Source organism: Amphiprion ocellaris, chromosome 18, assembly GCF_022539595.1.
Source record: "Amphiprion ocellaris isolate individual 3 ecotype Okinawa chromosome 18, ASM2253959v1, whole genome shotgun sequence".
Taxonomy (NCBI): domain Eukaryota; kingdom Metazoa; phylum Chordata; class Actinopteri; family Pomacentridae; genus Amphiprion; species Amphiprion ocellaris.
This window is the reverse complement of record NC_072783.1, coordinates 3,623,991-3,646,002: the sequence shown is the minus strand read 5'-3', so window position 1 is coordinate 3,646,002 and position 22,012 is coordinate 3,623,991. Positions and strand designations below refer to the sequence as shown.

The 22,012-nt window shown below is 36.8% G+C and overlaps 1 protein-coding gene across 7 annotated transcripts in view; it reads left to right on the top strand.

The window, feature by feature from the left end:
- The window catches only part of LOC111586470 (rho GTPase-activating protein 44-like), a 135,289-nt gene that overhangs the window by 63,080 nt on the left and 50,197 nt on the right, over nt 1-22,012 (top strand). For 4 of the 7 annotated variants that reach the window (XM_055004489.1, XM_055004487.1, XM_055004485.1 and 1 more), the window contains exons 1-4: nt 8,776-8,892; nt 14,895-14,934; nt 16,181-16,300; nt 21,076-21,152. In XM_055004489.1, coding sequence (XP_054860464.1) covers nt 8,831-8,892; nt 14,895-14,934; nt 16,181-16,300; nt 21,076-21,152 — 299 coding nt within the window. In that variant the 5' untranslated portion in view covers nt 8,776-8,830. Of the gene's footprint in view, nt 1-8,774; nt 8,893-14,894; nt 14,935-16,180; nt 16,301-21,075; nt 21,153-22,012 lie in introns of those variants that run through there. The other 3 variants (XM_055004484.1, XM_055004488.1, XM_055004483.1) reach the window with 2 other exon arrangements.

Genomic DNA, 22,012 nt, shown 5'->3' with positions numbered 1-22,012 from the left:
TGAGTCGATCTGTGCTGATAAAATATGTGAAATCATACGGAGCTGCAGTGGGTTTTATGTCATTGTCATTCTCATTCATTGGTGGAGGTTTTGGAGCAGCATAAAAGAACTACATTTAGGTGCAGAAAATGTCATTTTCAAGCTAGAAATCATTTTAAACGTCCTGAAAAGATGCTAGAATTGAGCACGAGTCAACGATAAAGCAGTCAAGTGTAGTTTTATTAAAGAATGAGTGTCATTTATCAGTAAAAGAATTAAAAAACACTTGGAGAGTTTATTATTTGCTCAGTTGAAAACATAAAAAATCAACAATTTCTGCAACAACTACTTCATTGTGGGTTGATTAAGATGATTAATGCTTATCCTTTGGTTCTAATCGCTTACTCAGAGCAATAATATTTATATTAAGTCAGTTTTTTACACTCAAATTGTTTATAAAAATATATTCTCTATTGTGTGGTTCTATATTTTGTCTTTTCTTGCTACTAATACTCAAAAACAGTTCTGTGCTATTTTAAAGCAACAATTCCTGCAAAAAAACTTCATTTTTACCTCATTGTGAGTTGATTAAAATGTTTTACACTCATCCTTTGGTTATAATTGCTCACTCAGAGCAATAATAGTTGTATTCATTTAGCTTTTTATACTCATATTGTTCATAAAAGACGTTCTCCTCTGTTCTCTTGCTCTATATTTGTCTCTCCTTGTGGCAAATACTCATAACTGTTCTATGCTATTTTAAAGCAACAATTCCTGCAAAAATACTTCATTTTTACCTCACTGTGAATTGAAATAAATGTTTTACATTCATCCTTTAGTTATAATTGCTCACTTACAGCATTAATATTTGTATTAATCCAGATTTTTGTATTGCATATAAAAGACTGTCCCCTCGTTCCTGCAAAAATACTTCATTTTTACTTTATTGTGAGTTAATTAAAATGTTTTACGCTCATCCTTCAGTTATTACAGCTCACTCTGAGCAATAATAGATGTGTTAATTTAGCTTTTTATACTCCTGTTGTTTATAAAAGACGTTCTCCTCTATTCTCTAGCTCTATATTTGTCTCTTCTTGCTACAAATACTCATAAAAACTGCTCTGTGCTATTTTAAAGCACCAATATTCAGTCCCAGGAGAAGAATAGTGAATCTCTGGCGTCTTTAGAGAAGTGCACGACCTCCTCCGGTGGATTTTATTTTCTGGGCTCTGCTGTGTTTTGTTTCCTCGTCGGGTTTGGGGGCCGGCAGGGCCGAGGTTCTCCGGCTGAATCAGGAATGAGTCAGGAGGTTTCATTGTGCTCAGCTGAGAAAGGCTGGAGGGATTTAGAGCTCCTGGAGAGAGAGCCGGACCTGGACGCTCCAAACTTTGGGCTGTGAGCTGCATTCTGATGGAGCCGTGGTGTTTTGTTATCGCTGAGGCTGATTGCTATGCAGCGCTGCACCCACGTCACAATCAAGGTGGTCTGTGGAGAGACAGAAGATTCATTAACATCACAGCGCGTTTTTCACTCAGATCATTATTTTACAGCCTGAACGGTGCTGAAAAACATTCAGTAGGCTTTAAAAGGTTTGGTACACAGATTACATAGCAATAATATCTGTATTAAACCAGATTTTATACTCATATTCCTTATAAAAATAAGTTTGTCCTCTATTCTGTAGCTCTATACTTGTCTGTTTTTGTTCTATGCTATTTTAAAGCACCAGTTTATTCACATTTTGTAAAATATATTATCAAAGAAATTCAACTTTAGCTTTTCAGTTTTTATGATGTATCCCAGGGGGGTCCAACATGCGGCCTGCGGGCCAAAAGTGGTCCTCCAGAGGGTCCAATCCGGCCCTCAACGTGTAAAAATTACAGAGAAGACATTAACTGCAGATTGTAAATTAGTAAAACTATAAATTTAAAACAATTTCTAGACCATAACAAGTTGTTTTGATCACAAAGTAAAGTACTAGATTGTTCATTGTTCTTTTGTCATTTTGTGTCTCATTTTTGTAATATTTCGTCTTGTTTTTGTTGCTTTTTGTCTTTTTTTGTCATTTTGATCATAACATAAAATCGGTCAGTTCCAGATAGCTGTGACTAAATGTTGTGTTTCTTTATAGATCCTCTGTGATCTGGACATTTTTATGTGTAAATGATCAACTGCGGCATAATATTGCAGAAATTGAACTTATTTTTCTTCAGAAATTTCAGGTTGTTCATACTGTTTAGTAAAAAGATAATTCCTTAAATGTGAACATTTTCAGAATGTACTTTTTGCTCTAAAACAAAGGAACCATTGGGAGTTGTGGTTATTTCTAGGTTATTATGCTGTGATTTTACTGGACACTGAAGATCAAACTGGGCTGAATGTAGAACCTGAACTAACATGAGTTTGACACCCCTGATGTATGACATCATAACTCGTCATTGTCATGTTTTGTTTCCATAGAGGTGCACGATTTTATATTGCAGTGTAAAAAAAATGCAACAGAAAATGCTGAGAATCTACCTGCAGTTCAGAAGGTTCAGATGTAAAAGCTAAATGTTGTTAAAGCTTCAGTCTGGACCAGCTGACAGTCACAGAATCACATCCAGCATGTTAAATACTCACACTCACTTTAACATCTGTCTGCTGTACGGCGTTTTCATCTCCAGTCTGCATCAGAAACCTGAAAATAGACCCATCTATAAATAAAACGTGTCGGAGAAATATCGTTTCATCTGCACAGAGAGAATCTGACGGCTTTATCGTCCGTCCACACGTTCAGCGCTCAGATTAGCATTTCCCTGAGATCTCCAGGAACTTGTTCAAAGGTTCCAGGATGGTTTCTCATTCCTCCCCCTCCTCCACGCCGGCTGTGGCAGTGGAAAGGACGACCTTGAAGCCTCCAGAAGAGGCGACGGTGTGTGTGAACGTGATGCAGATGAAGATCTCATCATCATCATCTGCTGGAGGAACCACTCTGCTTCACTCCCATTCATCCTCACACGCCTTCACCACTTCCTCGTTTGATCCATCCTCCCGCTGCCTGCTGCCATGGCAACACTCAAACCCGCCCCCCACCCCGGTTGGCAGCAGAGAGAGGAGCATGCTGGGTAATCTGACTTCACCTGGAACATTTCTCCTGGGGGATTTTTCTGTCCTTGAACCATTTTTTTCCTCATCATACACCAGGTTTCCTCCCAGAGGTGGACTGGGTTGAATATTCAGTGTTTCTAACATAAACCTCCACCTTACATAATGCAGTGAGGCTGCATTTTATCCTGCTGGCTTCGTCATGTGCTGTTTATCCTTAGTGCTGTCTGGGTTAAAGGACAATTCCATGCATTCATAGAATTATTTCTCATCTGTAATCTCTGTTCAGGTAGGCAGCAATAATATACATTTTGAAGTATTTTTGTGGCAGTTTCTGGAAATAATGACACATTTCTTCCATTAAATGACTGAAAAATGCTCATATTTTCCCCCAGAACTGCAACAATACATGCATGCTGTAAGCGCCGCTTTGCAGTGCTATTTTAATTTAGAAAATAATAATTTTTGTTGCTGAAATGCAGACATTTGATATGTGATCGTAAAGTGAAAGGGTTAAATTGTTTGATTTAATTGTCATCCTGTGAGGCTTCCGTTGGGCTTGTAAAAAATGTTGCCACCCTTACTGGCAGATTTTCACCACTATTTACAGGATTTTATTAGATTTTTTTTACAGTGTAGGTTGAAATAATGGCAGCACTGTTGTACTGGATCATATCCAGGTGTATCTGCAGTAATATAATGGCCAGTGATTGTGTTTTCATTAAAGCGCTGCACAGCTGCTCATTTCCTTGCAGCAGCCAGAAGAATATTGTAGAAATATGGAAAAGGATGTAGAGTGTTTATTTTTTCAGTGCAGGACATGACATTTTAAAGGTGTCTGGTTTTCTGCCAGAAGTTTTGGAGAATAAAACGAGAGTTGAGTCATTTTCCCAGAGAAGCGTCTGTATTCTCAGCCTCTGTCGCTCCCTTCTTCAGACTCTCACAAGATTTATCAGTGAAAACCCCCTCTGCACATGTTCTCTCCTTCTGCTTTTGTATCCTTCATCACCTCCTCTTCCTTTTTTTCTCTGGGTGCCGGTGGGAATCCCGGCCGTGACGACAGCAGCTGATGCTGCAGCAGAGTCCCGGCTGCTGCTGAGGCTTTGATTCTGGATGTCGTGGCGTCCTTGATGTGTCAAACAATTAGCAAAGAGCTGCAGCGAGAGGAGAGAGGAGTCAGAGTGAGTCAGAGGGAGGCTCAGATGGCCACACTGATACCCTAATCCACGCATGGATCCTCTTTTCCTCTTCTCTGTGAAGCAAACGTGAGCGTACAGAAGATCCAGTTACTGTTGTTACAAACTGAGCGTTTTCCAAAACATGAAGCATGTTTCTGAGCCGCTCCCTTCCACAGCTGTGACCTCCGTCATGCTGCCTGACGAGGACTAAATCCCTCGAGTGGAAACGTCAGCACAACACCAACAGCTGACCTTCTCCTCTCCTTACATGTGCACAGCTACACACTGCAAAAAAAAAAAAAATTAGTTGTTTTTACGGTAAAATTCCAGCAGCTGCAGTTGCAACAACGCAACTGTAAAATTATGGTAAAATATTTTCCACATTTACGGGAAAGAAATGCATTGATATCGATGATTTCAGGGTTAAAAAAATGCATATTTTACCTTTAAAAATTACATGAAAATACTATATAAAATAAATTTTGTGTGACTTATTATAAATATTACAGCATTTCCATAAATAGCACAACAGTTAATGTGTTCAACATTAAATATGTGTATTTTTTGCAAAAAATGCAGTTAAAGCTGTCATAAATATTAAGGCATATGTCCGTTAACACAAAGGTAGCAAACTGTATTTTTTACATGTAATGAATACATTAATTGCCACGTTACTTGTTAAATAAATATTGCAGTATGTTTCCATTATCAACACAACAATATGTACATTTAATTGGGAAAAACTGTATTCTTTTCGAGAATTAAATGTAAAAATTGCAGTATTTTTATACACATTGTGGCATTTTTACATTATAAACTGTGCAGGAGTCATGAAATGTATTTTTTTCAAGAGAAAAAAATCTAAAAAAATACACTTTTCTCCTGATTCACCTGTTTATGGTGATTCAGTGTTATAAAAACAGTTTACAGATTTTTACCGTCATGGTTTGACAGTTTTTCACTGTAAAATTACAAACATTTTTTACAGTGCAGACCAACAATAGCAGCAATGTTGCCCAGGAAAGAGACATTTTTCAGGCACCTTTTGCACAGAGACAACAGGAAAATGCACTTTCAGAAGTGTCTGTTGTAGATATTCATGGCTGTTTTCTCACAAGTATCTATTTTTTTCCCATTTTCCATCTTTCTGCTCCACTTCCTGCCATCTAATGAGCAAATATCTGCAGAAAATGTGGGAAAGCTCAGTGTCGGTTTGTGCTTTCTGCCTCTGCTCGGCTCTGAATCCTCATCAGCTGCTCGTTTAAAAACAAGCCCTGACGTTTGTTTGTGCATCCGGCAGCACTGCAGGTACGTTCTGCTGCAGCTCCAGCTTTAATATACAGTTCAGAATAAATCCATTCCCCTCAGGGACACGTGTGGTCAAAGTATTATCGAATCTTGCCTCCTGCTGGTAATTAAGGACATGACAGTCCAACCCGAGACATTAGAATCATCTGCTGTCCATGTAGAAGAGGGATGTCAAACTCATTCTCATTCGAGTTCAGGTTCCACATTCAGCCCAATTTGATCTCCAGTGTTCCAGACCAGTAAAATCACAGCATAATAACCAATAAATAACCACAACTCCCAATGTTTCCTTTGTTTTAGTGTAAAAATGTTTACATCTATGGAATTATCTTTTTACCAAACATCATGAACATCCTGAAATTTCTGAAGAAAAATAAATTCAGTTTCAACAACATTCAGCCTCAGTTTATCATTTCCACATTACAACTTCCAGATCAGAGAGTGTCTACAAAGGAACACAACATTTAGTCACAAGGATCAAAATGACAAAAGTCAGACATAAAAGACAAAAAACAACAAAAACAAGACACAAAATGACAACAATTAGACAAACGACGTGAAGCAAAACAAAAAAGTGAGACAAAAAAGTTAGCGACAAAAAATGGACAAATGAGACAAAATATGACAATTGCCTGAAACAAAACAACAAAAAACAAAGCGAGACAAAAAGGAAAAACAAAAGGACAAAAGCGAGAAAACGACAAAAACATGAGACAAACGATAAAAGTCAGACAATGAACAACAAAAACAAGACAAAATATGACAATAATGAGACGCAAATGATAAAAATGAGACAAAATGACAAAAATTAGACAAACAACACAAAGCAAAACAAAAACGAGACAAAAAATGACAAAAGCGAGAAATGAAATGACCAAAAAATAGACAAACAACAAAAGCGAAACGACAAAAATCCTACACAAAAGGACAAATGAAGCAAAGCACAAAATGACAAAAATAAGAGAAAAAACACAAGCGAGACAAAAAAGAAGCACACAACGACAAAAGTGAGAAACAAAATGACAAAAACTTGAGAAAAACGATAAAAATCTGAACAAAAAAAGGCAAAATTTTTCAAAAAAAAATGAGACCAAACCACAAAAGAACAATGAACAATCTAGTATTTTACTTCATGATCCAAACAACTTGTTATGGTCTAGAAATAATTTTAAATTTATAGTTTTACTAATTTACAATCTGCAGTTAATGTCTTCTCTATAATTTTTATACTTTGAGGGCCGGATTGGACCCTCTGGAGGGCCGCTTTTGGCCCGCAGGCCGCACGTTGGACACCCTTCATGTAGACGTTATTATTCCCAAAGGTACATTTGCAAATACAAAGCATGCTAGTGGCAAAACTCATCACCACAGCAGGTTGTTTAACTCGTTTCAAGCCTTGTATTGATTGTATTACGCCTGAGAAGAGACGAGTTGTGTGTTCATGTGAGCATCACTGGACTTCCAGGATGTTGATTAATCACTAACCTGCTCATCACTGTTTGTCTGTGCACATAAAGGGTTATTGTCTCGTAGTAAACTTCACAGAGACAGTAAAATCTTGCTTACGGTTCCTTGTTGTCTTTGAAGAAGTGAATCCAGAGAGAGCAGAAGGGCCGGAAGTGATTTACTGCTTTTGAAAGCTCAGGAAAAGTCACAGGAAGATATGATATTTAGAATATTGAGATCTTGAAATTAGCTGGGAAAACTTATTTTAAGCTATATTTTACCAGGATTATCAAGCTTAAGTGTCTTAAAATAAGCCAGACATGCTAAAAAAAAAAAAAAAAAAAAAAAGCAGTTTTCACTCAAAAATAGATTTTTGCTTTCATGTAACCTCCTAATTTGAGACGTATTAACCCTCCTGTTGTCTTCATTTGTGGGCACCAAAAAATACTGTTTCCCTGTCTGAAAAAAATCAGCAAAAATATTACCCAAATTTCTGAAAATTTGCAAAACCTTCAGGAAGAAAATTCCAATAATGCCTTAAAAGTTTCCCTTAAAAGTTTTATTTAAAAAAATCCCCCAAATTTGGCAAGAAAATTCTTGTAAATATTTTCAAAAAATGAGTAAAAATCTTCCAAAAAATCCTAAAAATATCCAAAGTGATTCCATATATATCAGTAAAGCTTCTAATATTTTCTTTAAAAACATTCACATAAAAATCAACCAAAATCCAGTGAATTTTGCTGGATTTTACTAGATTTTTGTGTGAATGTTCTTAAGAAACATTTTTAACATTTCTTTTTTCCACCAAAAAATGTTCAAAAATTTCCCAAAAATGTTGAAAATGTGGACATCAGAAGTTTCACTGCGAAAGTCTATTTTTCCCACATTTTCAAACTTTAAAACGGGTCAATTTGACCCACAGGACAACATGAGGGTTAAACTTATTTTGAGTTTTCTTGTAAAATTCAACTCAAAACAAGATAATTTCAAGATTGTTTGACTTAACAAGATATTTAAGATGCATCGTCTTAAAACAAGTGCCTCCATCTGCTGAAATGTCTCTTGTTAAGTGAATTTATCTTAAATCAAGTGGGATGAGACATTTTGACTAGAAATAAGACAAATAGACTTGGTAAGATTTAGCGTTTTTGCAGTGCGTTCTGTCAGTCTGATGCCGACGGCTCTGGAAAGTTTCTGATTGTTTTTGGAGGATGGCAGCATTTGCAGCAAAAATGAGGCTCTCATGCTGAAAACAGCCGTGGAAAAGAAGGAGAGCTGCAGCAGAGAAGCTTTTCCTTTTGTCCTCCTGGATCCAGCTGTTGCACTTCAGCCCGATCAATAATCAATCATAATCTAACCGAAGTGTGTAAGGAAGGTCAGGCTCTAACTACGGTCTTATTCTGTTTTCTTTGCTGCAGTGTGTATTTATGTGTGTGTGTGTGTGTGTGTGTGTGTGTGTGTGTGTGTGTGTGTGTGTGTGTGTGTGTGTGTGTGTGTGTGTGTGTGTGTGTGTGTGTGTGTGTGTGTGTGTGTGTGTGTGTGTGTGTGTGTGTGTGCAGTCATACCTGTACTATCTAAACACACTTTACAGACCGACCCGTTGACAGAAGTAGAACTCTAGCAGAGACTGAGGCTGGTGGGTGATGAGAGAAAGAGTGAAAGGACCAGATAGTCAGGTCTCATTCTTCAGGCCGCCCCTCCCCTCCCTCCCTCGTCCATTCACCTTCCTCCTCCTTCTCCTCCTCCTCTCCTGTATATTCTCCTTCATTCTCGCTGGTTTTTGTCGCCGGGCCGCTGCCTGTAAAGGTGGTTTCCTGCCGTCAGCGGTGGGGATGTGGAAGAGAAAGCTGCAGATCAGCAGGACGAGAGCCTCACGCAGGAACAGCTCGGCTCTGTAAGTCCAGGAACACAGCAGGGAGCCTTTATGGGATGTAGTTACAGTAAAACGTGTTGGTGGGAGGTTTCAGTCACCAGCCAGGTAAGATACAGGTGTTTGGTTTGGTGGTCAGAGAGGACAGAGCTGCTGGAGTGGGTTTGTGTTGGGCTGTGATTCTGGGTTATTTCTATTGTTTCAGCCTCATGTCGTCCTGCGGGTCAAAATTGAACCATTTTAAACTTTGAAAATGTGGGAAAAAAATCTATTTTCACTATGAAGCACATTTTCAACATTTTTGGGAAATTTTTGAACATTTTTTAGTGGAAAAAAGAAATGTTAAAAATGTTTCTTAAGAACATTCACAAAAAATCAACCAAAATCCAGTGAAATTCGCTGGATTTTGATCAACATTTTTTCACCATTTCCTGATATTTTAGTCAACTGCTAAATATTTTGTACATTTTAAAGATGTAAAACGTCCAAATTCTCTGATTCCAGCTTCTGAAATGTGAATATGTTCTGGTTTCTTTCCTCCTTTATGACAGTAAATTGAATATTTTCACCATTTTCTGACATTTAACCCTCCTGTTGTCCTCATTTACAGGCACCAAAAATATTGTTTCCTCGTCTGAAAAAAAATCCAAAAATTCAGCAAAAAAATTCCCCAAATTTCTGAAAATTTGCAAAACCTTCAGGAAGAAACTTCCAATAATTCCTGAAAAGTTTCCCTAAAAATTTTATTTAAAAAAATCCCCCAAATTTGGCAAGAAAATTCTTGTAAATATTTTCAAAAAATGAGTAAAAATCTTCCCAAAAAATCCTAAAAATATCTAAAGTGATTCCATATATATCAGTAAAACTTCTAATGTTTTCTTAAGAACATTCACATAAAAATCAACCGAAATCCTGTGAAATTCGCTGGATTTTGGTTGGTTTTTATGTGAATGTTCTTAGGAAACATTTTTTAAAAATTTTTTCCACCAAAAAATGTTCAAAGATTTCCCAAAAATGTTGAAAATGTGGACATCAGAAGTTTCACTGTGAAAAGATTTTTTTTCCCACATTTTCAAACTTTAAAATGGATCAATTTTGACCCGCAGGACGACACGAAGGTTAAGGCGTGTTCAGGGCTTCAGACGTGACATCTGTTGCCAAAAACACGAATTTACAACAACATCAATCTGTCACTGCATCATCCAGACCAGGAACATTCTAAAATCAAGTTTTTAACCTCGAATGGAGCCGTCATTTGCAGCTTATTAACCTTTTATAAACGCTGCTGTGGTAGAAAGCGTGTTTCTTTTTGCTGCTTTAGAGGCATGAGGTCATCCAGAGTTCCAACGGTGAACAACAGAGACTCCATTCTCCGTTTGTGACCTTGTAAAACTTCATCTACCTGTTTCGCGACAGGTTTGTTCCTGCGGAGACAAAGAAGTTCTCCTCGGGTGATTCACACTTATCACTTTATCAGAGTTTCTCTGCTCGGGAGCCCAGACTTTCAGTTTAAGAGCTTTATTTCTTCAACAGTAAACACAGTTAGCGGCTGTAAAAAACCTAATAGGCCTCATTTTCTCCTCTGGCCATGCAACGGGAATCCAGTGTGTTATGGAGCTGCTCCTTTATAGGAAGAAATATGGACATCGGTTTATGTTTTAGCTCCTAAAGTCCTGCAAGGAAGCAAGTAGAGTACATATAATAAACCCTGGAGGACAGGATTAGATGGACTTGTGAGAAATAGAGCTAGCTTCCCAATAATAAGACATTTTAATGACATTTAACCCTCGTGTCGTCCTGCGGGTCAAAATTAACCCGTTTTAAAGTTTGAAAATGTGGAAAAAAATATATATTTTCACAGTGAAACTTCTGATGTCCACGTTTTCAACATTTTTGGGTGGAAAAAAAGAAATGTTAAAAATGTTTCTTAAGAACATTCACAAAAAAATCAACCAAAATCCAGCGAATTTCGCTGGATTTTGGTTGATTTTTATGTAAATGTTCTTAAAGAAAATATTAGAAGTTTTACTGATATATATGGAATCACTTTAGATATTTTTAGGACTTTTTGGAAGATTTTTACTGATTTTTTGAAAATATTTACAAGAATTTTCTTGCCAAATTTGGGGGATATTTTTTTTTTTTTTTAAATAAAACTTTTAAGGGAAACTTTTAAGGAATTATTGGAATTTTCTTCCTGAAGGTTTTGCAAATTTTCAGAAATTTGGGGAATTTTTTTTGCTGAATTTTGGGATTTTTTTCAGACAAGGAAACAATATGTTTTGGTGCCCGTAAATGAGGACAACAGGAGGGTTAATAAAGGGTTAATAGTTAATTCTGCTATTGATAAACAGCAGCTGAAGGCTTTTAGCAGCAGAGGGAAATGAAATTATTGTCTGAGGACATTTAGTTTGGTGATAAAATGCTGTTGCTGCTGTTCTCCTGTAACAAGTCTGTCGGACACATCAAGGTGTTTCCAGGACATTTATCTCTAAAATTAGTGGCTGAAAATGAAACAGCTCCCTCAGCCATGTCTGGCACGTTGTCTCCGGTGAATCCTTCACACCGCTCTGCTTGTGACATATGTGCATTTACATGTTTTTATGTGGAATTTTTCCTCTTTCCAAGCCTCATTCGCTTCATTTCTAACCCTAATCCTTTCTCATTTGGTTTCTCTGATATGTCCTCAAGCTACATCAGATTTTTGTGCTTCAGGCTCGTATGAAACCGGAGCTCATGTATCTCAACTCCGGAGATAATATTGCACTAAAGAGAGCCTTAATGCTACGATGCTTTTAGGAAAGTGGTGTCTGATGTATAATCAATGTGGGGAGAATCATCCAGCAGTTCTGTGAGTTAAACCTCAGCTGCAGCTTCCTGTTTCCAGCTCTTTATTCTGGGATGTATTTACAGCTTCTGCTCTGAGTCTGCAATGTTCTCTGATGGAGCATTAGTGGTTTAAATAAACTGCTTTTTGGACAAACTAGAACGTTATTTAGTAAAACATTAACAGTGATGAGGATGCTACACGTGGTTGCTTGATTGGTGGACCCATTTCTGATCAAAGCGACAGTTTTTTCTGCTCTAAGTGGAAGGAAATTTCAGTAAAATGTACCACAAGTGAGCTTTGTACTTCTACATACGGTATTTACACACAAAATGTAGCCTGGTGGCTGATTTGTGGAAAAAAAAAAAAATCACAGTGAATCTTCTGATGTCCACATTTTCAACATTTTTGGGAAACCTTTGAACATTTTTTGGTGGAAAAAAAGAAATGTTGAAAATGTTTCTTAAGAACATTCACATAAAAATCAACCAAAATCCAGTGAATTTCACTGGATTTTGGTTGATTTTTATGTGAATGTTCTTAAAGAAAATATTAGAAGTTTTACTGATATATATGGAATCACTTTAGATATTTTTAGGATTTTTTGGGAAGATTTTTACTCTTTTTTTTTAATTATTTAGAAGAATTTTCTTGCCAAATTTGGGGTATTTGTTTTAAATAAAACTTTTAAGGGAAACTTTTAAGCAATTATTGGAATTTTCTTCCTGAAGGTTTCTCAAATTTTTAGAAATTTGGGGAATTTTTTTGCAGGTTTTTTGGATTTTTTTCAGACAAGGAAACAGTATTTTTGGTGCCTGTAAATGAAGACAGCAGGAGGGTTAAAGTTCTGCATAATGTCAGCTCTGAAGGTTGCTGTAACGTTCTCTAAAGGCCACCGACACTCCAGGCAACGTTTTTCTCCAGCTTAGTTTTTCACCTCTGACTCCTCATGTGTTGTTTTATCCACTCTGTTGGGGTCGAGCTGTCAGTCTGCATGTTTGCTGAGGGCAGATCTGTGTGTTCAGGCCTGGAGGTCGAGATTTGACTGCTGGTCGATATCTGTTGTTGTTGTGTTGTTGCTGTTGCTGTTGTTGTTGTTGTTGTTGGGGAAAAAAAGCCTGAAGGAAGCAATGCTCCAAAGACTTCTAAAAGCTTGTGGCGAAAATCTCTGAATTATGGATTGTGCTTGATATTGTTAAAGTCTTTTATTATGAGAGAAACTTTAAGCAAATCAAGTGGAAATAGAAACATATTGTCTGAACATCCAAAGCCTGGATGCTCCATTGTTGTCCAGAAATGATCAGAAACACGTTTTAATTTATTACCATGAACACACACACTCATTTATCTCGTGTACATCATCCTGCTGCTCAAAATATCCACTAGAGCACCAAGTGTGTGTTATTCCGACACAGAAAATAGTCCCCACAAATGCATTTCCTTCCATTTAAGCAACAGTTGATTTCAACTAAAATAACCAGGTGTTTAAAGGGAATTATGAGGCTTTTAAAACAAGTAAAACTACATATTTGTGAGTTGATTTTAAAGTTTTATGTCTTCATTTGGAACCAGTGCATCTTGGTTTTTATTGACAATAACAAATAGTTTTGAGTGTCTCATTGTGCCTCCTTTTCTGTGGTGAGGATGAAAGCTGTTTATTTTTATTGTGTTGTGTTTCTAAAAGTAAATTAAGTGGAATTTAGTTGATAAATCAGCTAATAGGATCACATTTAAATATCAGTACATGGCTTTGGAGATGGGTTGTCGCTGTATGTATGTAAAGTGAGGTGAAATTTTGTGATTTGTTGATCCTTCATCAGGTCATAATTATGATTTGTCTAATGTTTTATGTACATATGCATGTAGAGCCACTGGTTTTTCTCCAGGAGCTTTAATACTTGTTGGTATTTGGAAAATATTGGAGAAGTTGATTAAATTTGTGCTTTTTTTCCATTTTAAATTACCAGAGAAATTCAACTTTTGCTTTCCCTGCATGGTTTATGTCACCATAACTGTGTCATGCTGCAATTAACCTTCATGTCGTCCTGCGGGACAAAACTGACCTGTTTGAAGTTTGAAAATGGGGGAAAAAATATGTTTTCACAGTGAAACTTCTGATGTCCACATTTTCAACATTTTTGGGAAATCTTTGAACATTTTTTGGTGGAAAAAAAGAAATGTTAAAAATGTTTCTTAAGAACATTCACAAAATTCAACTAAAATTCAGTGAATTCCGATGGATTTTGGTCGATTTTTATGTGAATGTTCTTAAAGAAAATATTAGAATTTTACTGATATATATGGAATCACTTTAGATATTTTTAGGATTTTTGGGGAAGATTTTTACTCATTTGTTGAAAATGTTTACAAGAATTGTCTTGCCAAATTTGGGGAATTTTGTTTTAAAAATAAAACTTTCAAGGGAAACTTTTAAGGAATTATTGGAATTTTCTTCCTGAAGGTTTTGCAAATTTTCAGAAATTTGGGGAATTTTTTTTCTGATTTTTTTGGATATTTTTCAGACAAGGAAACAATATTTTTTGGTGCCTGTAAATGAAGGCAGCGGGAGGGTTAAGACATCTTCAAGCTCCCTCTGCTTGTAGTCCTGGTTGTTCTGTTTCCATAGAGGTGCTGGACTTTATATTGTCGTTAAAAATGAGCTCACAGGGAGTAAAAATGTGACAGGAGCAGAAAACGCCCACAAACTGAATGGAGTTGAGAGGGTTCAAACTCTTAATGTTGCTGTTTGTGAAAAACAGAATACAAAAGTCAACTTTTCCTAAGAAAACCAGCTGTGTTTCAGCTGGATGATGACGCATTTTAACAATGAGTCACTGAGTTTTGTCTCCAGATTGTTTATTGAGCTCAACAAGCAGGACATAAAACACATTCAGGCTCTTCATCTTCCGTCGTAAAAGCTAAAAACTGTATCCGAGCTCTACTTTCTGTCACATTTCCAGCTCTGTGATTACACCTCGAGCTGTGAGAAACAGTTCCAAAATAAACATGCCTCTTACATGATTAGCTCCAGGCCAATGTTATTAATTTCGTGCACACAAATTGAGCAAATGATGTAATTACAGTGACTGAACGGTATGTGAGCGTGTTGCCAAGTTCCCACAGTTGCTAGTTATGTAATTTTGGCGTTTCTCTCGTCACTCTAACAGTTTCTGTCTTTTTCTCTCTCTCTCTCTTCCAGGGCTGAAAAAACAGAAGTTTTAAGTGAAGACCTGCTGCAGGTATTCATGACTCTTCCTCCAGTGTGTGTGTTTGTGTGTGTGTCGTGCTTCATGATGCCTCTCACAGGGAAAATCATTAGCTGCAAAGTATTCAGTGTGCATTTAGTATGACTTTTTGAAATGGCTTTCTGAACTGCCTTCAGGCAACATTAATGTTTGCAGAGATTGAAGCTGTTTGGGAGCTGATTGATTCAGGGAGCAGCGTTGGAATTGATCTGATTAATGATGCCCTCAGCGGCAGCGACATCACTTCTACTTAGTTGCTTTAATAATGGAATGAGTGGAGTTTAAATGCAGCAGGTGATGGTCTTGTGCATTGGTGTCCAACATGCGTCCCGCGGGCCAAAAGCGGCCCACCAGAGGATCCAATCCGGCCCTCAAAGTGTGAAAATTATAGAGAAAATATTAACTGTAAATTTGTAAAAGTATAAATTTAAAATGATTTCTAGACCTTAAGAAGTTGTTTTGATCATAAACTAAAACACTAGATTTTCATTGCTCTTTTGCCATCTTGTGCCCCGTTTTTGTAATATTTTCTCTTGTTTTTTGTCTGACTTTTTTGTCGCTTTGTGTCTCATTTTTGTAATGTTTTGTCTTGTCTGTTGTTTTTTGTCTTTTTTTTGTCTGACTTTTGCCGTTTTGAAGTAAAATCTTCTATGGTTCAGTTCCAGATGACTAAATGTTGTGTTCCTTTGTAGACACTGTGATCTGGAAGTTATAATGTGGAAATGATAAACTGAGGCTGAATGTTGTTGAAATTGAATTTATTTTTGTTGAGAAATTTCAGGTTGTTCACGATGTTTTGTAAAAAGATAATTCCTTAAATATGAACATTTTCAGAATGTACTTTTTTGCACTAAATCAAAGGAAACATTAGGAGTTGTGGTCATTTATCGGTTATTATGTGATGATTTTACTGGTCACTTGAGATCAAATTAGGCTGAATGAGGCCCCTGAACTAAGATGAATTTGACACCCCTGCTCTTCTGTAAGTCTCACCAGCTGAGGACTGTTTATGTGGCTGCATTTTTGGAGACAGACAGCTGCAGAGCTTTTTAAAATGAGATCTATTGTAGCTGCAGGCTTTCACTGCCTGCATGTTCACGTCTGTAACCGCCGGTGGAGTTACCCCGAAACTGACGTAATCTGTGCGTCTGTAAAAGTACACTGTGTGTACATGTGTCATCCAGTTTTTCTCTCTGAGGCCTGACTTTTCCTCTTTTTTTGTATTCTGTGTGTGTTTCAGGTGGAGAAGCGTCTGGAGCTGGTCAAGCAGGTTTCTCACAGCACGCACAAGAAGCTGACGGCCTGTCTGCAGGGCCAGCAGGGCGTCGACGTGGACAAGAAGTCTGTCAGGTCACCGTCGGTAGGAGAACACACAATAACCGTGACAAAACACATCCATCCATCCACTGTCTAGACACAGCTTAATCCCCGTGTCGTCCTGCGACTCAAAAGTTTAGTTGATAAATCAGCTAATATGATCACATTTAAATATCAGTACATGGCTTTGGAGATGTATGTATGTAAAGTGAGGTGAAATTTGGTGATTTGTTGATCCTTCATCAGGTCATAATTATGGTTTGTCCAATGTTTTATGTACATATGCATGTAGAGCCACTGGTTTTTCTCCAGGAGCTTTAATACTTGTTGGTATTTGGAAAATATTGGAGAAGTTGATTAAATTTGTGCTTTTTTTCCCATTTTAAATTATCAGAGAAATTCAGCTTTTGCTTTCCCTGCATGGTTTATGTCACCATAACTGTGTCATACTGCAATTAACCTTCATGTCGTCCTGCAGGTCAGAATTGACCCGTTTTAAAGTTTGGAAATGTGGGAAAAATATATATTTTCAAAGTGAAACTTCTGATGTCCACATTTTCAACATTTTTGGGAAATCTTTGAACATTTTTTGGTGGGAAAAAAGAAATTTTAAAAATGTTTCTTAAGAACATTCACAAAAAAATCAACCAAAATCCAGCGAATTTCACTGGATTTTGGTTGATTTTTATGTGAATGTTCTTAAAGAAAATATCAGAAGTTTTAATGGTATATATGGAATCACTTTAGATATTTTTTGGATTTTTGGGGAAGATTTTTACTCATTTTTTGAAAATATTTACAAGAATTTTCTTGCCAAATTTGGGGGATTTTTTTTAAAATAAAACTTTTAAGGGAAACTTTTCAGGAATTATTGGAATTTTCTTCCTGAAGGTTTTGCAAATTTTCAGAAATTTGGAGATTTTTTTGCAGAATTTTGGGATTTTTTTCAGACAAGGAAACAATATTTTTTGGTGCCTGTAAATGAGAACAACAGGAGGATTAAAGGGTTAAACTGTGTCACATATTTCCATCCAGTTAAATATATGAACTAATTTATGCTTCTACATGAAATAGTAATAATGCCCTCTTTCATTTAAAACATTAACTGTGTCTCTGTGATGTTTACATGAGACCTTATTAAACAGATCAGGGTTTAAAGCAGCAGAAACTGGTTAAAAACCTGCAGAGTGGTTCAGTCAGGAACCGACCAAACCCGCTCTGATACTCTCACTGATCCTCGGGTCGAATCTCAACATGAAGAAGCTGCTTTTAGTTTCGCTCCTGCAAACTTTTACAACACAATAAAAACCCACAGTGTGGTCGCCCTGGGGCTGTTGAGCTTTAGAAGCTTTTAAATGTACTTATTTAACCACTTTTACTGCCATCTCTGCTATTTATTAATGGTTGTGTTTTATGCTTGGGTTTTTCTTTGCGCTTTAATATTTAAAGTATCCTTTTGCATTTCAGTTTCTATACAAATGCTTTGGCTTCCCTTGAAAAATACAGTCCGGGAAAAAATTATTAGACCACCCTTGTTTTCTTCAATTTCATGTTCATTTTAATGCCTAATTTAACTAAAGGTACATTTGTTTGGACAAATATAATGATAACAACAAAAATAGCTGATAAGAGTTTAATTTCAGAGCTGATATCAGACATTTTCCATGATTTTCTTGGTTAAAACCAAAATCCCTTCAGTTCTTCCATCAGTAGCTATAGCAATGTTCTGCCAAAAACAGCTTTTATGATTCCATGTTTTCTTTTCTGTCTGTTTTAGTCACATGATCCACACAGGAGTTAGTACTGATTCATAACCATTGTTTCTGATGACTGCATCCATGCGTCTTGGATGTTCTCCACCAGCTTCTGACATTGTTCTGCTGTCACAGCAGCCCATTCCTGTTGCACTAATTCTAACTAATTTGCTTTGTTTTGGGGCTTGTGGTTCTCCATTTAGCGTTTGATGATTTTCCACAGGTTTTCAGTTGGATTTAGATCTGGTGATCGAGCAGCCAAGGCATGGTTCCAATGTTCTGGTTCTCCATCCAGGCTTTAACTGATCTTGTCTTGTTGGAAAATCCACTTATTGGAGGCAGGAAAGAGTTTTCCACCTGATGGAAGAAGACTGTTTTCAAGAGTAGCCCCAGACATGACCTGGTTCATTTGTCCTGTTCCACCCAGACTGAAACTACCCCAGATGGTCACTGATCCACCCCCATGTTTTACTGTAGGGGCAGACAGTCTGGTTTGTAGCTTCTCCAGGCTTCTTCCTAACCAGTAAGTTGGCTGGAGTGGACATCAACTGAAAACTGGATTCATCCCTGAAGAGAACCTTAGTCCAATCATCAACAGTCCAATCCTTGTTATCCCAGCAAAGAGTAACCAGCTTTCCTCTGCCTTTCCTTGATGAAGGGCTTCTTCCTGCCCTGTGGGACTTCAGACCAGCTTCAACAAGTCGCTTTCCAACTGTCTTTGCCCAACAAGTCCCATTTCTCCACAGTGTCCACTCATTTTTAAGGTTCCTGAAGGTCTGATGACGATTCCTGACAGGAATGGATGAATGACGGTCATCTGGTGGGTAGAAAGACGTTTCCTGACCAGCTAGCAGTTTGGTAGAACCATGTTGGGCTTGTTTTTTCTTGGTGGAATTAACGGCTGTCTTGGAGATCTTCAGTTTTTTCTCTACCTGTCTCTCACTCCTGATGTCTGCCTTTGTGGCTTCACATAATTCTCTAGTTTTAGGCGTTATGTGAGAGCTGACAACTTCTGAGTTGTGCTACGGCTTGAATGTCAGCAGGAAACCACTCTAGACCTTTACATGTGCTGCTGATGACATGAAATGGCCTCTTATAGACCCTGAAATACAATGAAGCTGAAGCATGTCAAATAGGACGTAAAGTATGATGGAATCAGCTGCATTTTTTGTCCTGTTCATTGTGTTCTTCAGATAATATACCTTTAGTTGACTTTAAAATGAACAAGAACTTGAAGAAAACAAGGGTTGTCTAATCATTTTTTCCAAGACTATAGGTTTAAATCTCAATGGGACTGATTAAATAAATGCTATGCTAATAAAAATAGATTATTACAGGCACATTCTGGTACATAAAACACTCACAGATACCAACAATACATAGATAAAAGACAAACATCATGTGGTAGGAAGTCCAGCACAGCAGACAGCGTAGGGGCTGAATATTTGCATCTGTTTTCTCATTATGGCATCAAAAACATCTGCACTGTTGGCCACAAATATGTCGCTGGCACCACTTCAGTCAAGTAAACATAAATGATTCGCTACGTGACGACAAGATCAGGGAGAAGTCGACTCACTTCAGCTGCATCGAGCATCACCTGAATGTATAAAAACATAATCACAGGCAGTATTTAATACCTGTGCATTTGTCCCCCTAATAAAACCATGAAATAAACATGAAATAATGTTATAAAATTTACTCATGGATGCAAAAATGCCTTACAGTGGCAGATCTTTTTTCTTCAGAACGTCTATCACATCACATCACATCTATGAAATCATCAACATTTAAGAGACAGATAAAAACAGTAATTAAAAACTGTCAAAGTAAAATTGGAAGAAGTACAAGACATAAAGGCGATGACTACAAGACAGATCTGAAGAAGAAACTAAATATATAGAAAAATATGTGACCTAAAGGTTTGTAAAGTTTCAGCAGTTCTTACATGAAAACTAAAAAGTTAGATAAGACACAAAAATGGAAATCAATTAAAAATCTAGCCAGTAAAATATCTATAGGTGTCTAGAAAAATGTTATATATGTTAATTCTAGGTTGTTTTTTTTTCCCCCAATTTTTTATAAAATAACAACCAAAAAAATCAGCTTTGACTTTCTCAATTTTATGGTTTCTGGCATCATAAGTGTGTCATTCTACATAAAAGACATTTCTGAGTTTTCTCCACTTCTAATCCTGGTTGTTCTGTTTCCACTGAGATGCAGGACTTTATATTGCAGTAAAAAATGAGCTCACAGTGAGTAAAAATGTGACGGGAGAATAAAAAAACACCCAGGATGCACTTTGGGTTCAGAGGGTTCAGGAAAGAACCACATAAATAAATGATTAAGATGAACTTCTCAGAGGAGCTGAATTACATGTGACTGTAAATATGAAATAATCTGCTCATGTTTGACTGTCAGGACATAAAATAAACATGCAGGTTCCATTTGTGAAGCTTGTTTGAGTCGAGCTCCAGTTTGTGTGTTAATCAGGTCGGCATCATTAACAAATAATTAACCAGAAGGATGTTTAAAAAACCCAGGAGGACGTTTGTGGAAGTGTCTAAATGATGCTCAGAGATTCAGCTCAACATCTGGAGGAAAAAATGTTCAATTTACTGCAAAATAATCAGAGTATTTGGAGAACTTTGGAAACAGCTTAAGAATCACTCAGTAGACTGAATGTTTTTTCATTTAGATGTGTAGAAGAATGTTTGAGGATTGTGGAAACACCTTCAGAGTGTTTTAAACATTGCCAGGTAATTATCTTTTAGAGAATCCGGTAATTTATCTGAGCCTGAAGGCAGCACAGGACGGAATAAACTCACAGCTGGAAGCAACTAATCCAAGAAAAAGTGACAAAAAACAAGCAATTTTTGGATTAATTGCCTAAAGATGGAGTGAATATTTACCAAACTGATAAGCTGATGTGGGAAAACAAGGCTGGTTTTTACCTCCAGCTGTTTGTGATGCGGATATCGTGTTTCGTTTTCTGTGTTTTCATTTATTAATCAGTTTTCAGAGGTGATCGACTGATTCATGGACTGTTTCTGTGTCTCTGCAGAAGAAGCTTCCTCTCACGACACTCGCACAATGCATGGTGGAAGGAGCAGCCGTGCTCGGAGACGAGTCTCTGCTCGGGTGAGCAACACATTTCCATCTCCATCCATTATCTGCTGCACTGGAAGAAGGCGCCGGCGTGGAAAATAAATGTTCTCATCATCCAGAACTGGTTTTACATTGTCTATACATGCAGGCGAATGAATGCAAGTGTTCAAACATGTGTCAAACACTTTTATCTGTCAGTTGAAGCTTCATTTAGCAAGAAAAACATCAACAAATACAGAAAGCAACGTTGAAACCAAACTAGATTATTCCACCTTAAATCATCAGAGGCCTCCTGCTCAAACATCTTTGATTTATTTGAACTTTTTATCGTAAAATAAAGTAATATTTTAAAGATAAATGTAAAATAGATTGACGTATTAAATACTTGCTGAGATAAAAATTAAAGAATTAAAAAATTGCCCATTATAAAACATATTTTTTCACATATTTATATTTATATGTTATTATTATTATTATTATTATTATTGCTTATTTATATTATATGTTTAAACAATACATTTATATTTTCATCTTGCCCCCACGTATGATGACAATAAAGCTATTCTATTCTACAATGATATCTCAGAAACTATCAAAGATAGTTATTTCTCATCATGTCATTGATTCAGATCTGGAATATTGGACAAATAGATCGCCTAGTCTCTGATTATGGGTGAGTTGAAATGTGGAACAAACTCGAAGTCATCATGAAAAGTCTTATCTTTGAGCTCATATTGACAAAAATATTGATATTGCAAAATTAAACAATTGATATTTTCTGAGCCATATGTACCTTTGGCTTTGCATTCTGCCATAATAATACAAAATAAAACATACAGAATACTTTGTATTGTTAACCCTCCTGCTGTCTTTATTTATGGGCACCACAAAAT